The following is a 25235-nucleotide window of genomic DNA, read 5'->3' as shown; positions in this document are numbered from 1 at the left end:
AGGTGTCCATAGGGGGGCTCCACCCAGCTCTACCCACAGGGGGTTCCAGGCTCAGTCGGGGTGTCCATGGGGGGGCTCCACCACCTCTACCCACAGGGGGGCTCCACCCAGCTCTACCCACAAACCGGGTGCCCTTGGGTGGTCCCTTAGTCTCCAGCTGCTTACTGTAGTATCCTGCGGGGACACCTTCAGCTCATGAGATGACTTGAGGAGCCTTCCTGACACCCACCTCCTTGTCACATGATCAGACCCCACCTCCACGGCCAGGATCTGCATCAGGACCTGCACCTGGTGCAGGAGGCACCCCCGCCAGTCTCTGTGGTGTTCACCTAATTCCAGTCTCCACGCTCCGACTGGCTGCTTATAGGTAGTTAACCAGTTGTCTCTGACGTTGTGTCTCTTCCCCCCACCGTGGCCCTGCCACCGCCCACCATGAGCAGTCCCCCAAGTCCTGCACCAAGTGCCCCTCGCTGTCGTGATGGTGCCCCAGTGCCTCTGTAAGGGGCTCCGAGTTTTTGTTTGTTTGCTTGTTTTAAATAGCTGCAGAATCAAGCCCTGAGCACCTTGCTGAGTGTCTTCTCCGTGCCGGGTCCCACCCTGGGGTGCACACAGGTGTGCCCACTGAACTCAGGCCATACCTGTGTCTGTGAAGATCTGAGGAGGCCTAGGGGCTCAAAGCTGCCCTGCCCCGGGCCCACTGACAGTCCTGCCCCTCCGGCCGCCTAGCTGAGGGCGGCTCCAGCGCTAGGGTACAGTGTCACCGACACACCAGGGAGGGCTGTGCCCAGCAGGCAAGGCCAGGCTTTGCCCAGCACTCACAGCCACTTGCCCACCAGGCCACCTGCTCACCAGGCCACACTCTCACCGGCAGGCTCAAGGAAACAAATGATACCAACGTGGTTCTGTACAAAACCTGAAATATTTTTACTTTTTTAAAACTTTGATCTAAGTTGTCTTAGACCTCATGGACTTGATACAAGAGTAATATGAATTGGGAAATAAAACACTTTAACAGCCACGATAAACTTTGTTAGAAATGTACATGTTGCCAAAATAATAATAATAATAAAATTAAAAAAAGAGAACAGCTTGATGCCCAGGTTAAGTTATATAAATGTTCAACAAGGACAGGGGCAAAGAAACTTTAAAAACGCCGGTTCTGAGTAAGTCTGGGACCCGGTGAGGCTCCTCCTCCCCCAGCCTCACGGCTCCTGGGACCACGTCCCTCCTAACAGGACAAATGGGAGTTAATAAGGCCTCCGCGAAGCTGTTTCTTATTGTGGATGTAACATCCAGGTAATGGGTATATAAACAAAGCTCTTAAGAAATGTACAAATATAAAAAGCTACAAACATTAATAAATTACATCATCACAAAACACAGAAACACTTCACAAGGTGCTAGTAAAATAACTGTATCCCCAACCCCCTCATCATACAAGAAGGAAAACAAAGAGCTGGTATTAAAGTTGAAGACTCGTCTTCAAAACGCGTCTGCAATACATCTTTTGTGTATGATTTGCTTCTGTGGAGACAGAGGATAAGGCTGCACAGACATCACTTGTTTTTCAGGCAATACCTTAGTTCCTAAAAGGAAAAGTAAAGCTAATAGAAAGAAAAGAAAAGCATTGGAACCCAAATGTTTTATAATACTCGGCAAAAAACTCGTATAAATGTTAATGAAGGACTCTATAGAAAGAAATTTCTAAAGATACTTTTACTCTTATAAAAAAGAAGTTATTTAAAAAGCTATTTACATGCTACATTCTATGAAAAATATGCTTCAGGAAATACATCTAAAATTAAAATCCAGGATTGCCTGAGAAACAAATCCAGCCTCTCCATGCCGATGGGCGAACACACCTTTCGGGTACCATCCATGTACTTGACACCAGACACTAGCACACAGAGACAGAGCACTGTCTAATCCGTTTGTCCTCGGCCCACCCCATCCACCGTCCTGGCCACGCCAGTCCCAGGGTGGGGGTGCCATGGTTGAGAGTGCTTCTCTGGGAGTGTGGGCCACCGGGCTGGGCCAGGCCCACCCATGTGGCTTAGCCTGGGCCCCCCGGAACCCGAGATGTGGCTGAGCCCACACCTTCCCAGGGCCCCCACAGCGGCTCCTGTCCGCTAACACCCTGACCCTGCCGCCAGTCCTGGGGCCCTTGTGCTTTCCCCGAGAAATGCTCCTGTGCATTCAGGGCACGACCCCACCATCCCTCCTGCCACCTGCCTGCTGGGAGCATGCAGAGGCCCACTCCTCGTCGGGCCTAACGCTTTCTGGACTTGTCTGAGAACCACTCGGGAAGAGGAGGGGGCAAATCCACATGCCTCTTTCTCTCTCTCTCTCTGGTGTCTTTTGCCTTTTTTTAAGCCTCTGGAGGCTACCAGACCGTGACCAGCTCAGACTTTGGGCCTGGTGAGCTTTGGCTCACACATCCTTCCTTGAAGGACTCGTGCTCCCCATAGGGCTGCAGAAGCCCTGCAATCACACCCACGCTCAAGGGGTGCCCGGAGACTGTCCTGAACCTGGAATGGTCCTCAAACTAACAGGGCAGCTTTTGGGGAGCAGGTCACTCTAAGCAACCGGAGATAGGACGTCTCTATTCAAAACGAGGGACAGCCATGCTCTGCACGCTCCTCCTGCTCCAGGTAGGAACAGCTGTGTGGGGGATGGTGGCCAGGAAAAAGCGAGCCCTCCCTGGGTAAGGTAGTGCAGCCACAGTCCCGGGGGGCAGATGCTTTAGCGGGGCTCCAGGGGGTCCTGAGCGGAGCAGAAGAATCCTGGCTTTCCAAACTTTAAAGGAGCAGTTTTCCATTCCGATGGATTTTCAAAATTTTCCCAAGCCTTTGCTTGGCGGTGGCCATGCCTTTTTTTGTACGTTTACCTAAAGGGATGGGGGGAGGGGACACAAAAAAGGATGAGTAGGATGGCCAGAGAAGCAGCGGGCTGGGGGCACCTGGCCCAGCCAAGGCCAACGGGGCAGCCCTGGGCACTCACAATCCCTTCTGGAGACCCTCCCCCCGTAAAATGGTCTGTAAGCCCCACACTCTGGGGTCCTGGTCTGCCTCAGAAATCACACACCACTGACAAAGCGTCCAGCTCATAGGCTGGGACAGAACTGGGCAATGGCAGTGGGGCCAGGCCGGCGACATGCACAAGTCCAGCTGTTCCCAGGGGCCCCCACCCTGGGCCATGGTGGAGGCCAAGGGTGTGGCTCCAGGACAGCACCATCCTTGTGATGTGAGGCTGCTGCCCCACCTGCTGGCGACAAAGTGGCCGTCTCAAGCCACTGCAAGCCAGCAATCCACAGTCACACAGAAGACCTGGCCAGCTGTCTGACCTCCCACTCCACACACAGCAGCCATCTACGCTGGTGCCTTGGTTTCCCCTCCCAGCCTTGTCCCTGAAATGCCATCCCCTGTCCCTGACAGACCCCCATCCCGCATCACCTCCAGCCAGGCCCCACAGTAAGGACAGAGTTCTGAAGAGCTGGACCAAACTTCACAGCACCCATAAAGCCCCTTTCCCGGCTCCAGGCCTGGTGAGAGCCTATGGCTCTGCATCTCTACAGAGGTCACATCCTCCAAACACGGGCTGGCTATGCCGTCCGTGTGTTCCCCTGCATGCATGGATGCCCTGAGGGGTAGCACTAGGAACGAGTGGGGTCAGTCCCAGGTCTCGGTGCTCTGTGATGCCAAAACACTCCCCCTGCCCACGACACTGTGACCTACATAGACAGGACACCGCCCAAGGCCACCCCCCAGTGGACACGCACCTTTGGCAGCGGTGTTGTTGTTGGGAGATGAGGCAGAGGGCCGCCTCTGCGTGAGGAAGACCCCCGGGGCCATGGGCTGGGAGGCGCGGCCAGCCAGGGCCCCCACAAAGGTGCCCGCACCCGCCGTGTACTCATGGTCCGCCAGGCTGCTGCTGGGTGCCTCTGGCAGGGGTTCGGGCGAGCTGCTCTCCTGGGAGGCCTGGCTGCTGGCCGTGCTGGTGCTGGCCGGCGTGGTGGAGACCAAGGAGGCAGAGGTGGAGGCCGAGGAGGTGGAGGCCGAGGCAGTGGAGGCCAGGGAGGCGGAGGCTGAGGAGGCCGTGCTGGCGGGAGTGGTGGAGGAGGTGGAGGGGGAGGTGGTAGTTGGAGTCACCTTCTTTTTGGTGTTCTTTTTCTTCCTGCTTTTCTGCTCCTCCTTTGAACAAAGCAGGACCATGACCCAGTGCATTCTCAGTCCTCAAAGGAGGACACAGCCCCAATGAGCCTTGGCCCAGACGCCAGCACTGCCAGGAGCCCCACCTGGGAAGCCTAAGCCAGGGGCCCTGGTGAGCGGAGATGCCGGCTGTGCCCACACCCCAGCCCAGGCCTCCCCGGGGCCACACTGAGGCTGCAGACAGTCAGAGGGACTGGCACCCAGATGACCGCCTCTTCACTGCGCACGGCACACCTCGCTAAGAGGATAGAGGTCAGACACGGAACGCACCAGGATGCACCGTCGTCACCAGGAGGTGGCTGGAGGGGCCACACAATGGGGCTTCACCTGAGTGTCGGGCAGGTAGGACAGGCACTCCACCTAGTCACCCATTCTGGGCCCCAGTAACTCTCAAACGGGACAGCCGTGATGCCTCAGTGTGAGAACGCTCACCTTGATTCGATCAATTCCCTTGGCCCTGAACTGGATATGCCGCTCAGGTGCCAGGGGGTCAGTGAGGGGCCAGAGGAGCAGGGGTTGGGGGGCACGAGATGGCCACTCCTCCCCGCTCTGAGGGGACAGCATACTCCAGGAGCAGATGGGTCTCTGCACAAAGGCACCCCAGTTCCTGGCCGTGGGTCCTGGCTTCCATGCCACCTCACAGTAGTTTTCAAGGAGAGAAGTGCTATCTCAGTGGCTGGGGCAGAGGGGCCCCTCTCCTCTTCCCATGGGTCCACAAGCCCATGACCTCTGGGGGGCCAGGAGGTCTCTGCACAGGGCTGACGGAGCCCTGCCCTCCTCACCTGCTGGGAGAGCTTGGCCGCAGCAGCCGCCAGTCCAGTCTCAATGGAGGCCACTCTGGTCCCCTCACGCACAGGCCTGTCCTGCCGTGGCACTGACGGCCCGACCCTCGCTGCAGGGAGAGGAGGGTCAGCTACCTCGGCCGTGCCCTGTGGCCCATCCACCCTCTGTGGGGTGGAGCGCCTCCCACCCCTGCCGAGTGAGCCCAGGGCACCTCACACCAGGGTGTCATATGGCAGACCTGGACAGGAAACTGAAACTCCAGGCCCCACAACATCAGGGGTCGGGTGCAGCTGGGTGGGGGCTGTGTGGGCGGGGCCCCCACCTGTCACTTGCCCGTCGGTTCTGGGCAAGCACCCCACAGCCACCAAGGAACAGTGAGAGAGAAACCAGGGAGGGGGCAGTGCCCCGCCACAGGGGGGCACTGTGGGGGCTGGGAGACTTTCTACCAGGGCTGGTAAAAAAGAGCAGCATCCCAACTGCACTGGCGGCCAGGGTGGGCACCCCTGCAGGGACATCGGCTACATGGCCTGGGCACACCTCCTCAGAAGGCAGGGAGCACAGTCCCAGGCCCACGTTTGTCCCCGTCCTGCCATGCTGCCACTGACCTGCTTTCAAGGAGAAGGCGGGGCTACCTGTGGGGCTGTAGGGGGCGTCGTCAGAGCCTTTCCTTTTCTTAGACCGGGACTTGAAGACAGGGTTGTCTTCGTCTGACTCCAGAGAGGGATACACTGCGGGGAGCAAAGGGAAGGAGAAGCCCGCTGAGCACCAGCAGTGCACCCGCAACAGCGTGCCCAGGGCCAGGGCACAGGGAGCATCCCCAGCAGCAAGGGAAGTGGGCAGAGGGCTGCCACCTCCCAGCATGGCTGCTTGCAGTGCCGGAGGTGCAAGGTGGTCCCCTGAGTCATGGAGTCCGAGACCCCCTTGATGAGGGGACAATGGGGCCCAGAGGGGCACAGGTACCTGCCAGACAAGAGGCCCCCCACTTCCGTGGCCTCAGGACAATGAAGTCCTGGCTCTCTGGTCTGAGGTCCCTTCAGGAGCGTCCAGTCCCAGGAGCGCCAGCCACATCCACCTCCCACAGCCCCTGGACCTGCTTGGCCAGCGATGGTCCCACCTGGTCCCAGCCACGCTACCCACTCAAGGCCCCACTCTCTACAGACCGCCCTTCCTCCTCCTGCCAGATCAGGCTGCACTGCGTGAGGATGGGGACACTGTGGGCTCTGGCCATCCCACGGGACAAGGAGCTGGGGCCACCCAGTCGGACCCAGGGAATCGAGTTGGGGGCGCTAACAAAAGAAAGGCTGAGGACCCTTACCAGGTCTGGGGCCTCCCATCCCTTCTCAGAGCCCCTGCCCCACAGCCACAGAGGGGGAAGTGTGGCCTGCCCCGGTGCCCTCCCTGCGCTGCACAAGTCCAGTGAGGGAGGCGGGGCCCCAGGGCAGTGCTGGTGCCTGGTGGCACTCACAACGGTACACAAGGGCCTCCTCCCACCCCATCCCTGCCAGCGTCTGAGGCTCCCTGCCCCCGCAAAAGACCCTGGGAAGGGCCCCAGGCCCCAGCCTGGCCTTGGCACTCCTCAGGGCTCCTGCTCCCAGCCTGGACACCAGCGAGGCTACTGGGCCAGCCTTTCTCCACTCAGCATCCTCGCCCACAGCTGCTCTGCAGAGCCCAGGAACCTGCAGGCCCCACAGCGCAGCTGCAGCAGTGAGTGGGGAGACCAGGATGGGCAGCCCCATCCAGCCAGGTGTCTGGGCTCTCAGCAGGGTGAGCTCCCCCAGTCCCTGGAGACTTGCCTCGCAAAGCCCCGCAGAGAGTGCCCCATACCGCAGACAGGCCGCCACGAGGACCTGCCCCCAAATGCATGCCCGCTCCACAACCCGCTCGGCCTGACTCACCAGGGACTCTTACAGGCTCAGCATCCTCACTGGTGCTACAGGGTGTGGATGTTGGCCCTGCACAGCTGCTAAGAACAAAACCGCAGGACCCACGGTTCCAGGGGAGGCTAGCAGGGACTGGCACTCCGCCCAAGGAGGCCCAGGAAGCAGGGTCCTCCTGCACTGTCACTATGCTTGTCAACTGAGGCTCCACGCTCAGCCCAAATCTGCCCTCCAGATGTGGGCAGCCAGCCCACTCGCACAGGAGGGCTCCAGGAACGGTAGCACAAACAGTGCTCTCAGTCACAGCCCACCCGGCCCCCATCCGGCCCCCACCAGGCAAAGGTGGGGTGGAGGAAGGCCCTGTCTGAATGCTCACATGCCCAGCGAGGGAAGGGATGGCGAGTCTGGCCAGTGCACCGCCTGGCCCCAGGGTGCCGGATCGTCCCTGGGCAGCAGCAGGCCGGGTGTGGAGCGGACATAGCCCTGCTCCGGGGGCTGGCGAGTGGCACGGAGCTTAGAGCCTCTCAGTGTGGCTCATAGAGCAGCCCTTCAGAGCTCTGGCCTGAGCCCAGCACTGTTCAGCCAGGAGAGGCCCACGGTAGTATCCTGGAGGCTGACCAGTCACTAACTCACTGCATGACCTCAGGGGCTGGCCACAGAGCCACTCCGGGCCTCATTTTCTCCATCTACACAGACAGGGTGGACGCGAGGATCTCAGAAGTACCAGCAGGCACTGTGGAAAACAGTGTGCAGTTCCTCCAAGAGTTAATACACGTGACTCAGCAATTCCGCTTCTAGGTGTGCACCCAAGAGAACTGAGAACCAATGACCACACAAGACTCGTACATAAACGCTCACAGCGTTATTCCTAATAGTCTAAAACTAGAAAAGCCCAAATGTCTCTCAACAGAAGACTAGATAAATACTAGATAAATACACTCATACAATGGAATATTATTCAGTCATAAAAAGGGATGCCATGACATGGATGAACCTTGAAAACACTATGCTGAGTGAAATAAATCAGTCACAAAAAGATAAATATTGTATGATCCCACTTACAAGAAATATCCAGAATAGGCCAATGCACTGAAACATAACACAAGACGGTGGGTGTCCGGGGCTGGGGGAAAGGCAATGGGCAGTGACTACTAACGAGTACAAGGGGGTCTCCATCCAGGGAGATGACAACGTTTAGGTGCTGGATAGAGGTGCTGGTTGTACAACCTCATGACTACACTAAAAACCACTCATCCGTATACTTTTAAAGAGTGAATTGCATGGTATATGAATTCCATTTTAAAAAATGGTACCTAACCCCAAGATCCCCAAAGACGTCCGTTCTCAGAGAGGACCCAGTGTGAGCTCCTGTGCTGAGGAGGGGGCCGGCGGGTGGGTGGTGGACACGTGGGCCGGCAGGCAGGTGCAGGCGGCGCTCACCGTAGTCCGAGTCCTTGAAGCAGGCGTCCAAGTGGTCCTGCTCCTCGTACTCATCCAGGTCCACGCTGTTCTTGGCGGTCCTCTTCAGCAGCCGCTTCGCTGCACTTTTGCCACTGCCCCCATTCTTCCGGGCACCGTGGGCCGCCAGGGAGTTGCCCTTGGCCTGCCCGCTGCCCCAGGCCGTCTGCAGGCAGGAGTCGGAAGCCTGCAGGTTGGCCATGGACAGCATCCCCTGGATGGCTTCCTGCGTGCTGGGCGAGGCCGGGGGCTGGCTGGGGGCACAGAGACAGACAGGCATCAGCCCTGCAGCCACACAGGGTGGGTGGGGGTGTTGGCAACGGCCCACGAGGTGGCCAGGCCACCTCCCCTCCCCACTGGGCTCGGAGTAGAGACGGGGCCAGGCCTCAGGCAGGGCAGCTGGGAGCCTGACAAAGAGAGGGGCATGGAGAGGAGAAACGCAGAAGGAGGAGGAGGAAGAGGAGAGGAAGGGGAGCAGAGAGGGAGGGAGAGGGTAGCAGAGGAAGGGAGGCTGTTTGCTCTGCCGTCCCCACTCCTTCCCCTCAGTACCTGTCATGCCTGAGTCTCTCCTGTCTTAAAACCAACAAATGAACTCAACCTGGGGGCGCCCCCCACCCAGATGCCTGTCCCCTACTACTCCTCGGGCCCGCCCCCACACTGCCCTCTGCTGGCCTCTCCCACCTTTTGGCCCTGCCAGCAGCGGCCTCTGTGAAGCCCCTGCCTTCTGCCCCACGGTCTAGGCTGGACACCCAGGTGCAGCAGGAGGGCAAGCCCCGCTCTGATCAACACGTCTCCCCACAAGGCACAGACGCACCAGCCAAGAGCTCAGAGAATGCTGGCCAGATGGGCGTCCACAGTCCTGTTCCAGTCCTGCCCCTACCTGCAGCCCTGAGGTCCAAAGCCTCACCTAACCCTGAGGACCGCACAGCCTGGCCACACCAGTCCGTGCTTCCAGGTGCTCCTGGGCCCAGGCTCAGGGCACCGCTGTCCCCTGCCTGCCCGTTCCTCCCCTCCCTGGCCACTGGAGGTAGGGCCAGGAGATGGGTGTGGGGTCATGGAGAGGCCTCCACCTCCCTCCTCCGCTTCATCAACACTCGGCCTAGGCATGTCCACCTGTCACCAGGTGTTTGTGAGAGTTCACGATCTCCACCCTGCTCCATGCAGCGAGACACAACACACTCCTTAAGCCCAGAGGAAGAAGCTAGCCGGGAGCTCCTGCTGGAAACTCGGGCACAGCAAAGCTGCCCTTCCCACTCACACCAGCCCTGGCTGGGTCTCTGCCAAGCTCCCCACAGGAGTCACAAGCAGCAGCCCCAACCAGGGACACAACAGGGGACCATGAGGCCACAGAAGCCCACTGAGAGCAGGACCCAAAACAGGAAACCGCTTGCTTGGAAATGGAAGGATTCCAGTCTGAGGCCAGGCAGGAGCTGTGAGAGGAAACCCAGAGGGGAGGTCCCTGCGTGGTCCCAGGACCCGCCGAAGCAAGGAGGGGCAAAAGCTATCTCGGCCGTGGAGCAGCCCCTCGGCTCTCTGAGGGTCCAGCTCACTTTGGAAGGACGCCGCCCCCAACTCTGTCCGGGTGCTCCTGCACCAATGAGCACTGAGGCCCCAAAGCCAGGGAACCATGTGAAAATCAAGTCTCCCTGGACAATCCCTTAGGCAGACGCCACCTCGGCACTGCCCACAGTGCTCTCTGGAGGGCCTGCAGCCCACCCCTGCCCCAGCACAGGCCAGAAGTTCCTCACCTGCCATGGGCATTTTGACAGCGTTAGTACCATCACTGGGGCTTCTGTCATCATGCAAGTTCTCTGAGCAGGGACAGACCCTCCCAGGCCCAGAATAGGGGCCAATGAGAGCAAAGCACCTTCCCCTCCGGAGAAAGCATTCCCAGGTGACCCAGGTGCCTGCCGCCGCCCCCCCACCCCCGACCACCACTGGGCACAGAAGGGTCTCTCCAAGGTGGCTGCCACCTCACGCAGCCTCCAGGGCACACGGAGGTAGGCATGAGGGGTGTCTGCAGTCCGAGTCAAGACGGACTGCCGGAGCCACTGGTGGGCCCCTCAGCAGCCGAGAGCCCGGGAGTGGAGGCCAGGATTCCATGAGGACCCCAGACCTGGAGTGGGTGAGCTCCCGGCTGGCCCACGCGGCTGGCCTAGGACGAGTTCTGTTGGTGCAGTACTAACTGCAGGAGCTCTGAGTGAGGCCAGTGGCCACAGGTTAACCAGTCAGCAGAGGAAGTAAGACTTTAATCCTCCAATTAGCATTCCAACTCTGCTCCTTCCCCCCAGCAGTAAACCCTAAGCAAACCGTCTCTGAGAAATTAACATGTTTCCCTCCATACTCCTCAGCTCTTTTTCCAACCAGCGCATCCTTCCAACAGCGCAAATGGACCATCAAAAGCTGACTGGCCTCCCCACAGCAGGCAGGGCGGAACTGCCGGGGGGCGGCAAGCAGTGAGTATGGAGGGCACGGGCTCGCTGTCTGCAGGGCCGCTCCAAGAGGCGGGCGCTGGGCTCCGCATTTCTCATTATCGGGTGTCCCGGACCCCCCACGCCCACTGAAAGCAGGACCCAAAACAGGAAACCGCTTGCAGGCTGCACAGCCAGAGCACCTCCTCGTGGACCCCAGCACGGGCCTCCTGGCACTCCCCACCCCACCCCACCCCCGGCTGCGAGGAGGAGCCCCAGTACAGGCAACAGCCCCCTCTGCAAATGCTGGGGCAGCCAGGGCTGAGGAAGAGGGCCACGTGGCCCAGCCCCCTCCCAGCCAGCCCGGCCTGGCATGTGCCACACCCAGGTCTGTGGTGCAGCTCTGTCCTGAGGGGTTCCAGTCTAAGGCATGCACGGAACTTGGGGAGAGCTAGCAGGAGATGCCCTGCCCCCACAGTTGAACCCCAAAGCACAAACACCTCAAGTCACGTTTCACTCCATGACAAGAAAGTGCACTATGGCTGTCTGTGACTAGAACGCTGCGTACAAAATAGTCATTTATGAAAGGAAATACAGTAATTGGATTCGCAAAGGCTCTTTTCAATCAAGCTCTTAATCCACCTCACCAGAGCCTTGTTTATTTGAGAGAAGCCTGCTTGCCGGCCCCGTGCGGTCCCCAAGTACTGCTCCACTACCCCCACCCCACACCATCCTGGGCTTCATGCTGGGCCACGAGCAGTGCGGCCCTTGGACTTTGATTTTAGAAACCATGGAGGCTTGGTAGAAGGGACAGGAGGAGGGCAGATCTGGGAGGTGTAGGCCTGGGCCAGACAAGGCGCCACTGCCCTTCCTGGCCAGTGGGTCAGGATGGAACCAGCTCTCGCCCAGAGGCCTCAGGGAGCTGCAGGCTGGAGGCAGCCTGACCATCCAGCACACTGCACTGCCCCCCACCCCTACCGCCCCTCCAATCCCAACTCAGGCCGTGTCTCCTCCTGGACGCCCTCCCTCCTGGTCTCCCACCCCCAGGACCCAACCGCCATGACTTCACTTTAGGGACTCTCATGCCCGTGGGGCAGCCGCTCCCTCTTCACCACCTGCACCCCCATGTGGTCAGGGAATGCCTCTCTCGGAATCACGTGAGGGGACAGGTGGGGAGCACAGCAGAGTTCAGCTTCCAGAATCAGACAGAGGGAGATGCTGGCCCTGGCTCTGTCACTTTCTAGCATACCGTGGTCTGGGGCAAGACACCCAACCTCCCGGGCCTCAGTCTTCCCTTCTAAGCGGTGAAGATCTGCTGCTGTCACAAGCACTAGAGGGAACTGTGGCTAGGGAGGTCCTGAGAGGCCTGTGCTGTATGGGGTGGGGGGCTGCAGGCCCCTCCCCATCTGCTATCAGTCTTATGCACATGTAGAAATCCTCATAAGGTTTCCATCTGAATTAAAAATAGTCCCACTGCTCAAAACCAAATGGGAAGCCTGTGATTTAGAGAGAATTTAACCGAGGGACCACCATCATGAGAGACATGAGCAAAGCCCAAACGGGGTTAATCCATTTCTCTCTAATCAGACGCCTGTGGCTGGGCAGGCCTGTGGCTGAGCAGACCCAGGTCCTGGGCGCCTACCCACACCCCCCTGAGGCCCCATTCATACTTGGAACCACAGGGCCTCTAGGCAAGACAGCAGCCACAGCCCAGAGTGCTTTCTGACCAGCCCAAGGGCCGTGGGTCTCAAATCATACAGGTCACCATCCTCCAGGCTCTCTGCCCGTGGTCAGTGCCCCTCTCCAAGGCCTGGTCAGAACTGGACACCACAGTCCATGTGTGATCAGATGCACATGAGGCGGGGACCATCCCTTCCCAGCACTAGGCACGCTGCCTCTTTGCAGCCTACGACAAAACCATGGGGTGGGACAGTGAGTCGCAGCCCAGGGGCACTCTGAGCCCTCACTCACGCTGCCAGTCCCGTCTCCTGCCCTCTGACTCCGAGCTTGGGTTTTGCAGCCACGTCTTGGCACGACTGCTGGTTGGGGCTGTCACGCCCTTGTGCTTGGAGCCAGAATGGAAGGGCCCTTGGAGGGCCACAGTGGGCATTTCAAGGTGCAGGCTGGCTTGGTCCCAAACGCCCCAAGTATGGGTGGTGATCAGGGACCTTCACAAGGCACAGGCTCCAACCTCTGTGCTGTGGGGTGGGGTCTCTGCAGAGAAGCCCGGAGCCCTGGGGCCCACTGGAGCCAAACATTCCACTGTACCAGATGCCCTCAGCCTGGAACCGGAGCACACAGTGGCAGGTTCCCCATGTTATTGTTAAAGCACCTGGGAAGTGAGGAGCAGAGTGGATGACCCTCCAGGCCTGGGAGCCCCCACGCCTGTACCCACAGCTGGCAGGAAGGCCACGGCTGCAGAGGCGCCCAGCGGCCTGCCCTCATTGCGCTCTCATCCCCACACTCACGCCTGCCTGTGTCCAGGAGTCACCCCTGCTCAGGCTCCCAGCACAGCCTCACACCCCCAACACCGTACTGCCCAGCCAAGGGAAAGAGAAGCCCAAGGTGGGCGCTGAGTGAAGGGCAGCGGGCAGGTGGGTGGCTGACCCAACTGGGGCGCCAGGTGCCACGCGGGGTCTACCTGTTGGGGTTGTACTCGAGCGCACCAACTTCCTCGCTGGCCTGCAGCAGGTCCAGGATACCTGCTGCCGAGCTCCCGCTCTCCTTCTTGGCCTTTGCGTTGCGGCTGGGCTTGGCGTCCGTGTCGATGTGCAGAGAGTCCCCGTCAGAGGAGTCATCGCTCTGCTGCGGAGACCAACAAAGGGACATACACCAGGTCACAGACGGAACCAACCCAGAGCAGGGGCTTGGCACGGGGGCTGTTTACTCTCCTCGGGGAGAAAAAGATATCTGTGAAGTTTTTGAAGAGGCACTGTTGGGTTCTGACGAGGCCTGGAGCCAATGCCAACCAAGCCAGCCCAGGAAGGTGGGTGGCGGACGCACACTGGGCCAGGCCATGGCCAGAGGTGTTCAGGGATGGTGGAGGCCAAGGCCGGAGAGAACCCACTGTCATCGCACCTGCTCACAGCAGAGGAACCCTGGGCTCCAAGACACCCTCACAGTGTGTATTGTTATTGTTAGCTGCTGTCGAGTCAGCCCCAGATGCATGATGACCCATGCCCAACAGAACAAAATGCTGCCTGGTGCTGTGCCATCCCCACGATCAGCTGTGGATCAGACTGTTGTGACCCACAGGGTTTTCAATGGCTGGTTTTTGGAAGTAGATCACCAGGCCTTTCTTCCTAGTCCATCTTACTTAGTCTGGAAGCTCCACTGAAACCTGTTCAGCATCATAGCAACATGCAAGCCTCCATGAGGTGCAGAGCCCCAATATTTAAAACAGACCAAGAGAAGCTGGCGTGGTGAATAGGGAGAGGGCAGAGTGTTCCTGAAGGCCCTTGAGGGGCCCCAAGCTCCAAGGACCCTCATTTCACAAGTTCCAATCTAGACAACTCCCTCCCTCCAGGGCTCCCCAGGGAGTGTGACCCCGACCAAGGGGACAGCAGTCTTTGCCCTGGCCTTCTTAGGGACAGTCACCAGATCTCAGGCTGGAAGTGTTCAGAAGTTGTCACCCACACCTCCAATGCAAACCCCCCAGTGTGCCTGGCTCCTGCCTTCCTTCTAGCCCCGATCTGTGGGCAGGATTTCTTGCTGCATTTGTCACCCGCACTACAGACCTTTACGTCATACCCACGCACTGGCCTCTCAACATACACAGGGGTGGTCTGCAGGCCTACCACACTGTCCCGGGCAGCTCACCCCGTCACTGGCCTACCCGGGATTATGATGGCCGAAATCCAAGGGGACACACAGGACAACAGAGGCTGTCTACCCCAAATCCAGAGCTGGGTGCCACAGCCCTCCCCAACTGAAAAGTGTGGGGCAAGGATGAGGACACCCGCCCTCCCCACATGGTGCGTCCTTTACAGAGAACACCCCATCAGAGACCACCAGGCGGGTGAGGCCCACAGCCCTGGGAAGGCTTGGGGGGCAGGCGCCCAGGGGGCCTGCTCCCAGCGGGGCCCGCATGCACCTGTGGTCAAAGACCCACCTTGTAAAACACTGAGTCGAGCTTTGGCTTCTTAACAGATGTGTGGAGCATCTCTTTCTTATCCAATAAAACTGAAACAAGAGCAGACGGAAACCTAGCGGCACAGTTCGGGAGAGCACGGGGTGTTGCGGAGCCGCGGCCGCCACACCTGACCCAGCACCAGTTAGTCCCCACGGGGCTGGCACGCAGCCGGAATGGGCACAACTCACAAGATAAGTCCCTCTTGGTAGTGTTCCTCCTCCTCCGGATGGGGAACTCGTCAATCTTGAGCTCGCCGTCGTCCGACACATACTCGTACTCGTCACGCACGGGCTTGGGCTTGTCCTCCTTCAAGTTCTGCAGGGCCCCAAACACGCCGGGGCTCGTCTGCGGCTTGAGACCTTTGGAGCTATGGCAGCAAAGGTCAGCAGGGGGTCAGCTGGGCGTCCCAGGGGGTCATCTTGTCCAACCCTGGCTCAAGAGGCCAGGGAATGCAACCCACGGGGACGGGGAGGTCACGGCCAGAGGCCCAAGAGAACCAGGGCAGGGCTGGGCCCACCCACCCTGAGGCTCCTCCCCGGTGCTGCGGCCCCCGGCGAGCACAAGACACCCTGCTGGCAGAGCCTGCATGTGCCACCTAAAGGCCTGAGTGAGGCCCCCTCAGCTGTCCCAGGGCCCCGTGAGGCCCAGCAAGGCCTGGCCTGTGCTGACATCAAACCAAACAGAACCAGCACCAACGTGCATGGACTTTTCCGCATAGCTATTTTGGAAAAAAAATCCACAGCCACGGTGCAGACACTCTTTTCTGAGGAGGTGCAGGGCCACTGCAGACCGAGACTTGCACAAGCCCCCTCCTGTGCCTGCGCCAGCCACAAGCAGCCTGCCTGCCCAACACTCATCTTAAGAAGACGGCTTCCCTCTCGGTGGAGCAGAGGGAAAGGCTTTTCAGTAGGGTGGCAGACCTGCAGAAATGTCTGGGATTTCAAATGGGTATGGCTCCTGTTCTGGACAAGCAGAAAAGCAGAATACAGTCTGAAGAGGGTGCCGGGCTGGCTGCCCCCAACACTCTCAGAGACAGGCCCAGAGGCAAGCGTTGCCGCGCCGCGGTCCTGAGGGATATATGTGCGTGCATGTACACACTGCTAGACTGTTGTGTGCACTTTCCTCTCCTCTCTGCTAGACTCTCTGCAGCATACTACGGAGCTGATACAGTTGAAAACCTCCCCAGGACCTAGACGCTGGAGAAATCCAGCAACAGGCTCAAGGCTCTGAAGTCAGCAGCACCAGGGTGTGGGGGCCATGCAGACCACGTACCCCACTCTGCCATCGGCTCAGGCCAGCATGGGCAGGTGATGCCCACGTTATGCCACCACCCAGGACACGGGTGCTTCTCCCCACCTCACAGATGAGGACACTGAGGCCCTGCCACACCCGTTCGTGTCCACTAAAAAAGGCTGGCACCTTCCCCCGGCGATGTGTCTGGCCCCTGCCCCAGGCCACCCGTCCCCCGCAGCGTGGGGGGCACCTGCTGGCACGATGCCGGCTCCGTGGGCCACAGGCCAGCCGCAGCCTGCACAGATCCTGCCTAGTGGCTGCATGCACTTGTTAACAGACACAGACCCATTCTGCAGCTTCTCATCCTCTGCAGAGGCTCGGCCTGCTCACCAACCCCTCTCACCGCTCTGTTGCACCTTCCAGACCCCTCATGCATGCACAGGCTCCCAGGCTGGGCCCCCCGTAGCCCAGGGCCCCCGTGCGCTGCCCTCTGCCAGCTGACCCCACACCCTTGACCTCTCAATGCTTCACCACCTCCTCCAGGAAACTCTCCCTGACTCCCAGATAGGCCAGGCCCTGGGCATATAGTCTTGGAGCCCAAGAACCCTTCCTCCATGGCGCCCATCACCGTCATCCCTCTACGTGGGTTTGTGAGAGTAGTGGGTCACCACCAGCCCTTCCCACTAGCCACAGGGCTCCCCCTGCCCCACTCAGTGTCCTCATCTAGAGGTGGGGAGAAGCACCCATGTCCTGGGTGGTGGCATAACATGGGCATCACCTGCCTATGCCCCCACCCCAGCGACACCCTGCTGTACCCTCCAGACTCCCACTCAAGTGTCCACACTCCCACGCTTTCCAGACCACACTCTTCATGAGGGCAGGGTCCGGGACAAAGTGTGTACCCAGCACAGCAGAGCATTCAGTGACTGCCAGCTGGGACAGGAGGGGCCTCATCCAGGAACACCTCTGTGTGGGTGTGTCAGCCAGTCTCCACACGTGTGTGCATGGTGTGTGTGTGTGTGGTGTGTAGGTGTGTGTGGTATGTGTACGGTGTGTATGAGCGTGGTATGTGTGATGTGTACACGGTGTGTACATGTGCGGTGTGTATGTGTGATATGTGCACGGTGTGTATGTGTGGTATGTGCGGTAGGTGTGGGAGTGATGTGTATACAAGGTGTGTGTGCGGTATGTGTCTGTAGGGTATGTGTGTGGTGTGTACGTGACCCACCTTTCCTAGTCCATGCATTTACATACCCCAGGAGCTTCTTGTTAGAGAAGGAAAATGAAAACTTGTTGTCCTTGTTTCCTGACAGGGGAGATTTCTCCAGTTTCTGTTCTTCCTCCATTTTCAGCAAGGAGTCTGGTTTGCTGTTCTGGAAAGTAAAACCAGGAGCATCATTGAGCCCCATACAGCAGCGGGCTGGGTGAGGCCGAGGCTGGGGCTCAGGAAGAGCCGTGAGAGGCATAGCCCAGGGGCAGAGGCACCGGGCCATGCCAGCCCAGACAGTAATGCTGCAGCCAGAACACGCCTCAGGAAGGGTCCCGACACCTGCCAGGCAGCCCACAAGGGGCCTGTGTGCAGATACCTCCCCCAACCCGGCACCCACCACAGTTCCCGGGGCCCGTCCCCCAGCACAGTGTGAGCTCAGCCAGGGAGGCTGAGATTTAAGGAAAGTTGCCACCAACTTAGCGGAAGGAAGCAGCACGCTCAGCATCTACACACTGTGATGAGCTCCTGCCGAACCCACAGCAAGTCAGAACCAGAAGGCAGGAGGTCTGGAGGCAGTCCACATGACTCTGCCCTACACCACACACACCCTCACTGACCCCCAGACCCACCTCGCCTGTGTATGTGACATTCATACACACACTCGCACACTCCTGAGCTTACACACATGCGCACAACTTCATGGGCACACCTTTCACGCTCCCATAGCCCACACATATTCACACACATCACCTCACACCCAGCCTCCCACCCGGTTACATACCTGCCTTCCCTCACAAATGCACCCCTTCCCATGAGTGTGGACTCATCTGCATGTGTGCACAGCCACGTGCACAAGCACACATGTACGCACACACACGCACACATGCACACGTCACCTTGTACTTCCACTTGGCCTCCGACTTGCTCTTGGTTTGCTCTCGGATTTCCAACCTGTCCACGTCGTTTTGCTTATTGGCCACATCCTTATTGGGCACGCTCAGGACACTCTTTGTAGCCTAGAGAACAGCAGCCATGACACAGAGGCGGACGCAGGGGCTGGCTCCCTCAGGCTAGAGCAAACAGGCTGGCCAGTGTCCTGACCCCTGTGAGCTCTGCACCAGTCCTTGGCCACGCTGCTCACCCAGGGGCCTGCAGTCCACTCATTCATCATTCACGCACCTGTCACTCATCCCCCTTGGCTTGAAAAACAGCAATGTGCCCACTGCAGCCCTGTGGCACGTGTCCTGGGGGAGTCACCGGTCCCTGGGGAGGGGATAACAACCTCTTCCGAGCAGCAGCTGGCTCTTCTACCCTGGGGCATCTTGTCCATCCTTGCTGTCTCAGCCCAAGGCCTCTTCCACAGACACATTCTCTTTGCCCCTAGCTACTTCCTGCTTGGCTGTGAAGACTGAGCTGGACACCCCCTCCCAGGAGACCACTACCCATCCACCCTACTCCAACTGCCTCAGCCATAGCAGGACCTTCTGGCCAGGTCACCTGTCTCTCCTTGGCGCCCACTGCTCTGCCGCTCAGTGGGGACAGAAATGGGCTTCCCTGGGCTGGGCCTCAGTGCAGCTGCGTCTACAGAGGCAGGACGGTGCCTTTGCAGGGCAAACCACCCCCCCAAAGCTCTTTTGTGCCCCACACCTCCCCAAGGGCCCTCATCCCACCACTTGAGCTCCAGGAGGCTGCACCCAGCCTCCTGCCCTGTGCAGAACCTGGAAGCACAGCCCCATGCCCACCTTGCCCTTCTTGGGCGTCTCGATCTTGGTAAGCGCCTCCTTTGTGTGGGCCTCAAGCAGGTCCAGGTTTGGGATGGTGGGGGAGCCCGTCTCCTTGCACTTCTTCCCTTTCTTCTTGCTGCTGTCCTTGATCCTCAGCGTCTTGGGGGGCTTCGGGGGCTTGGGGAGCTTCGAGGGCTTGGGGATTTTGGAGGGCTTGGGCATCACAGTTTTGGGAGTCTTTTTTTTAGACACTTTTTCCAGGAGGGACTGAGATGGGGTGGTCTCAGGGGGAGACAGGGGCTCCTCCTTCCCTCTGTCTGCGTCACAGACCTCATCTGAGGACACCACGGCATTCACTTCTGGTCGGGCAGCTTTGGAGGCATTCTGGGGGTGGGGGGAGAAGTCAGTCCCTCCCTCCCCACCTGCCCCACCTGGGGTCACGTGCAGATCCATCTGTCCCATGCACCACAGCCAGGAGACCATGCCGAAGGGCATGGAGGGGAGGAGCTGTCCTGAGTAGCAGGGGCTCCCTGAGCTGGGGGCATTGGGACAGGTGGCCAGGCCTCCCCCCATCCTGGGACAACCAACCGGGAAGGGCCCTACCTCACTGAGCCTGATCTCTTTGGCAAGGTCTTTGATGAGCTGAGAAGGCTTGAAGTGCTCCGGGAGCTCGTCCTCATGCTCTGCCAAAGCCTGGAACACAGCTGGTGGTGAGCCCCGCGAGCCGGTGGGCGCCCACACCCGCCAGGCCACACTCTCCTGTGGGGCCCACACACCTGGCCCACGTGCCTGCTGAGCACCAGCTCAGGAATGACCAGAGCAGCCCTGGCCAAGCCCTCACAGGGCCAGCTCATCTTCCAACAGCCCTGGAGCAGGCACTCCTATCACACTGCCCAGGTGAGAAAATGGAGCCCAGAGAGGTTCAGTGACCCGCCCAAGGTCACACAGCTGGCGAGGGTGCAGAAGCATTCCAGCCTTGTGACCCATCTTGTGCTTTCGGCCCCTCAGCAGGGACCCAGGGCTTGCTGAGTTGCATGTGGCCAAGGCTCAGCCAGCTCAGCCCAGGCTAGGCCGTTTCTCATGGCAAGATGGAGACCTTGGCCACAATGACCCTGGACCTGGCCGTCGAGACCTTCCCATCTCCTCAGTGAAAAGCATCCTTTCCCCAACTGTGAGCAGGGGCCAGGCTGCCCTCTGCGCCCTCACGGGGAGCTGGGCCAGGCACTGTCACCCAGGAAATGGCCCACTCCACCAGACACAGTCCCCAAGGAGAAGGCACTGCTGTGACCTCCACTCTTCAGGTGGAGAAGCTGAGTCCCAGGGGCATGAGGCTTGCACGGCTCCCCCGAGGCTGTGGAACAGGAGCCAGCCCATCCGTCTTCCCAAGCACAGGCTCACTCCACGTGCCTACGTGCCTGATACCTCACGTGGCAGGGCACCCTGGGCTGCTCCAGGCCTTGGGGCCCAGAGGGAAATGGTGGCCATGTGCATGAAGGGCACCAGGGTGTGTCCCCGCAGGGTGTCGCCCAGTCTGCAAGCCAGGCAGGGATCCTGCACTGCTCTAGTTCCCTACCCACCACTGACCAGGAAGGAAGCCCAGGCCCAGTCCGGGGGTGGATGGGCGCCCAGTATAGGTGTCTCACCTGGGCAAAGGGGCCCTCTGCCAGCTCCCCTGGCGGCACTGCCTGCACACAGAATGACATTCCCATCATTGGAATGGCTGCCCCGTCCCTGAGCACCTTCCTTCCACTTCTCTGCCCTGCAGCCAGATGCCTACCTGTTTCTTAGTCCATGACCTGAAAGCACCATTGAGAATTTTAGCTCCTTGGACTAAATGAGGCGGCAGCTGCTTTCCAGATTTGTGTGAACCTGGGGGAGGAGAGAAAGGAGTAGCTTAGGGGACCCTGGCCACCTCCCTGCCCCACCCCAAAGCCGAGGCTACTTCACGCCCAGCCCAGCAGCCATCACAGCCGCTGGTGGTGGCAGCAACAGCAGGCAGAGCCTTCACCCACAGGCCCAGCCCAACTGCCAACGGTTCCTCTTAGAACCTGGGAAGGTGCTGACCTGGATGGCTGGGATGGCACCATCCCATTGACAGCACAGCCACCAGGCCCCGACGCAGGCGCCGGCCCTCTCACAGTACCTCCCTCTTCACTTGCCCTGCTGCCTTAGCCTGAGGCCCCCGCGGGGAAGGCCATCTCCCAGTCAGTCACAGGCCCTGCTTTGAGGCCCACACTCCCCAGGCACATCTTTTTCCACCTTCAGAACAGCTCTAGCAGCAGGTCTGAGCGCCTCCCCCAGCTGAGGAAGCCAGGCTTGTCCAAGGTGGGAGCTCAGAGCCAGCACCTGCGAGGGGCTCCAATGCGGGGCCTCCAACTCTGCACTAACCCTACCCACCATGACCCCATCTTCTAGGACAATCCTCTCAGCCACACAAGCAGCTAATGGTGTCACCCTGCTGCAGAGAGGACTGGAGGAGCAGAGAGGCCGGGCAACCTGCCTGGAGCCACCTGGCTGGTCAGCAGCCCCAGTGGCCCTGAGCCCGGAGAGGAGGCTGCACAGTGCAGCCTCAGCCTCCACCAGGCACTGGCCCACCCCGGCTCTCCTCCTGCAGGCTCTCCACGGCGGGCCGGCTCCCCTCTTGCAGGCCCCTTCTGCGGGTCCAGCTCAGGGCCTCTAACATGGGAAGTGGTTGATGAATTCATGGAAACCTGGCCAGCAGAGACTACGGAGCACTTTGAGCTTTCTTGTCTCAAACTAGAGTCAAAGTGTAAAAAATTACCTGTTACCATCAAGTCGATTCCGACTCATAGCAACCCTATAGGATAGAGTAGAACTACCCCATAGAGTTTCCAAGGAGCGCCTGGTGGATTCGAACTGCCGATCTTTTGGTTAGCAGCCATAGCTCTTAACCACTGTGCCACTAGGGTTTCCAAAGTGTAAAGGGTTCCTAATAAAAAAGTCTCACTTTCTGGCTTTTATCAGGAAAATAAAAGCAACTTTCTGGGAAGGCCACCACTTAAAAAGAAATTACAAATGAAACCAAAAATCCTCTAGCCAGTTTCCCTCGCACTGCTGTGGAAAGCATGAGGACCTGAGCAGAGGGGTGCCAGGCAGCAGGGGCCAAGCCCTTCTGACTGCAATAGGCTGGTCAGAGAGTGGCCGGGGAGGGCGGCAGGGCCATGAGTCCCACCCCACATTCACCCACCTCATCCCCTATGAGCTTCACAGAGGAGACTCCTGGCACACCCACGCCCACATGCACATACACACACATACACACACATTGTACATACCTCACAGGCACACGTGCACATACACATGTGCACGTACCACACAAATACACATGCTTACATGCATTTGTGTGCACATATCAGTCACAAGTGTGTGCACATGCATGCATGTGCTTGCATGCACACATCACGTGTGCCCACATGCACACACCACACGTGCACATCACTTGCATGTCTGTGTATGTGTGTACATATGCATACACCACAGGCACACACATGCATATCCATGCGCACACGACATACATTTGCACACACATACACACTCCCACTTTACGGAGGCGCCATCAAGAGGGTGCTTTGCCTGGCTGTTACAGAGCCAGGGCAACCCCCAACTCTCATAACATGACAATGACTGCATGGTGTTTATGCTCCAAAGACATTTTTGAGAGCAAAGGGGACATTAGTACTAACTGCACCAAGGCCACAGGCACAAGGCAGAATGAACACTTGGGCCTCTTTAACACTCAGCCCGGCCCCTTTCTAAAATCCCAGACGGCCCCTCCGGGCAGGAGCGGCCACTAAGAGCTGGCACAAACTGTGCGATCCAGCGCCTGCAGTGCACAAACTGGAAAACCAAGGCCCAGGGAAGGGAGGAGACCTGCTCAAGGCCACACGAAGACAGCACTCAGAGCAAGAGAAGGAGGCCCTGCCCCAACTCCCGGGGGACCCTGCTGCAGGAGGCAGAACCGTGGCCCTCCCACCCGCCGAATGCCACGCTCGCATGCTCGCACACACACAGCTGACCACTACCTTTGAACGCCTCGAGCAGATGCTTCCCCATGTACCAGCAGGCAGTTTCGAAGTTCGGAAACTGAGTCAGGCTGCCAAGTTTCAACCTTCTTTCCACTTCATATGCTCTGCAAGTCACAGCAAAGGACACTTCAGTGCAACAAGGCCTGTCTAGCAAGACAGGGACCCACCCAGGCCCCAGGCTGCAGGCCTCCCCTGCTGGGCCCCAAAGTCCTCTGGGGAAGGCCGCCCAGGAGGGGCTGTGGGGCTGCCTTTACTAGAGCGAGGTCTGGGCCCAGAAAACGGGAAGCGCCAGCCTTTCGATTTTCCCCAAATCCTCAAGCCCCTCCAGGTGGCCGGTGGGACTCTCAAGGTCAAGGGAACCCACCTCCTCCTTTCCCCACGAGCACATGGAGGCCTCGAACCAGCGGGCCACACCCAAGGCCCCCCACGTGGGGCGAGGCAGGACTCGGGTGCAGGTGCCCATCACACTGACCCAGCGGGGAGACCTGCCCAGCAGAGCCCAGGAAGCAGGCGCAGCACTGGCGGCACTACCTCATCTGCGTCTCCACGCTTAGGCTGTGGAGGAAGTGTCCCGCAAAGGCCAGGCAGTCCACGGGCGTGAGCGTGGCGTAGATCCAGCCTAGGAGAGACAGAGACGCTGCTAGGCCCCGCTGCGCCACAGTGGGAGCTCCTGACCCCACCCTACCCTCCATACAAAGAAAGTGGAATGGGCCTTCCAGGCAGGAGAGGCCATCAAGAGCAGGTGAAGACTGTTCAATCCAGCCCTCGCAGGGCACAGCCAGGGAAACCAAGGCCCGGGGAGGAGGAAGCTAAGAGCGAAAGAATGAGCCCCGTCACAGTCCCCGGATACCCTGGCATCTATGACCTCTGCACGCAGGGCTGGGGACAAGGACAAGGCAAGGGCAGCTGCGTCTCCTGGGAAGGGGGGCTGTGACTCCACCTGGGTTATCCTGGGAGGAGGACCAGGCAGGGGTCCAGACCCCAGGACCCCTCAGCTCTTCAAGGAGTAAGTGGTGATTGTGAGCAAAGGAGGGAGGGAGGGGAGGGGGGAGGATCTAGAGACTGTGGAGGATTCAGAAGGCCTCATTTGGATCTTGATTTAAAATGAGAAACCACAGACACAACAGTGAGGAGATCTGGGGGAACGACTGTTCCTGCCCACTTGTTAAGGATGAGGACGATGCGGTAACTCTGTCACTTTGAACAAGAAGCCTTTGGGAGGTAGACACTGGAGTCTCCAGATGAAACAGCGCAACATCAGCGTGGTCTGGGGGCAGGGGCAGGTGGGGAAGGGGGGGCTTCTACACATACTGTCACGCTTTCACCCCCCACGTATCTCTGAAAAGTCCCTGACCAGCATCCACAGCAGTGAGCCCTCGCTCTCCTCCCTCGCCTCCACGGGGCTCCCCCACCCCCACCCCACCCCACCCACCCCCACATGCTCACAGGCCCAAAGCCTGGAGTGGGGGATGGCAGGCGGAGGTATGCCCGCCCCCGTTACGCAGAGCCGGCAGCCCAGGCTCCTGTGAACCAGGCCCGGCCTTGAGGGGCTCAGCAGTGAGTCCCAGGGGGGCCCAGGCAAGCCAGGGAGCAGGCAGGCCCAGGGCAGAGGAAAAGGGAGCCAGCGTGCAGGCCAGGGACACAGGAGCCCCAGCACAGGCCCATGGAAGGCATGTGACATGGGGAGATAGGCAGCCAAGGAGCGGCGGGGAGGACCCGGTGTCCCACCTGATGGGATGAAGAGTGTCTGGCCCTGTTTGAGGGTGCACTTGTAGCATTTGTCCACCTGGTCTGCAAAGAACATCTCGCTGTGGTTGGAGGCCGACTGCCAGCGCTCGTACAGGGACAGGTTGGCCAAGGCCGGCTTGATGAGATAGAAGATCTTCTCCCCCTGTGAGGAGAGAGGACACTGTGGGAGATGCAGGGCCACCACACCCCGGGGAAGTGGGGGTGCAGCCAGTTACATCCCAGGGAGTGCCGGAGTACAGAGCCTGCCACGCCCCAGGGGAAATGGGGGTGCAGCCAGTTACATCCCAGGGGGTGCTGGGGTACAGAGCCTGCCACGCCCCAGGGGAAATGGGGGTGCAGCCAGTCACATCCCAGGGGGTGCTGAGGTACAAAGCCTGCGATGCCCCAGAGGAAATGGGGGTGCA

At 59.5% G+C, this 25235-nt stretch overlaps 1 protein-coding gene across 1 annotated transcript in view; it reads right to left on the bottom strand.

Moving 5' to 3' along the window:
* Positions 1–591: 591 nt before the first annotated feature.
* Positions 592–25235, bottom strand: part of PHF2 (PHD finger protein 2) — a 55210-nt gene continuing 30566 nt past the window's right edge. The window contains exons 8-23 of the mRNA XM_023738650.1: positions 24811–24973; positions 23614–23701; positions 23080–23186; positions 20814–20905; positions 19640–19729; positions 19055–19420; positions 18209–18328; positions 17357–17475; positions 15058–15236; positions 14849–14919; positions 13379–13542; positions 8309–8580; positions 5624–5719; positions 4991–5100; positions 3779–4190; positions 592–2887 (exon numbers count right to left, since the gene is read on the bottom strand). Coding sequence (XP_023594418.1) covers positions 2799–2887; positions 3779–4190; positions 4991–5100; positions 5624–5719; positions 8309–8580; positions 13379–13542; positions 14849–14919; positions 15058–15236; positions 17357–17475; positions 18209–18328; positions 19055–19420; positions 19640–19729; positions 20814–20905; positions 23080–23186; positions 23614–23701; positions 24811–24973 — 2538 coding nt within the window. The 3' untranslated portion in view covers positions 592–2798. The remainder of the gene's footprint in view (positions 2888–3778; positions 4191–4990; positions 5101–5623; positions 5720–8308; positions 8581–13378; positions 13543–14848; positions 14920–15057; positions 15237–17356; positions 17476–18208; positions 18329–19054; positions 19421–19639; positions 19730–20813; positions 20906–23079; positions 23187–23613; positions 23702–24810; positions 24974–25235) is intronic.

The sequence above is a fragment of the Trichechus manatus genome, unplaced genomic scaffold, assembly GCF_000243295.1.
Source record: "Trichechus manatus latirostris isolate Lorelei unplaced genomic scaffold, TriManLat1.0 scaffold00120, whole genome shotgun sequence".
Classification (NCBI taxonomy): Eukaryota; Metazoa; Chordata; class Mammalia; order Sirenia; family Trichechidae; genus Trichechus; species Trichechus manatus.
This window is presented reverse-complemented; position numbering and strand designations above follow the sequence as displayed.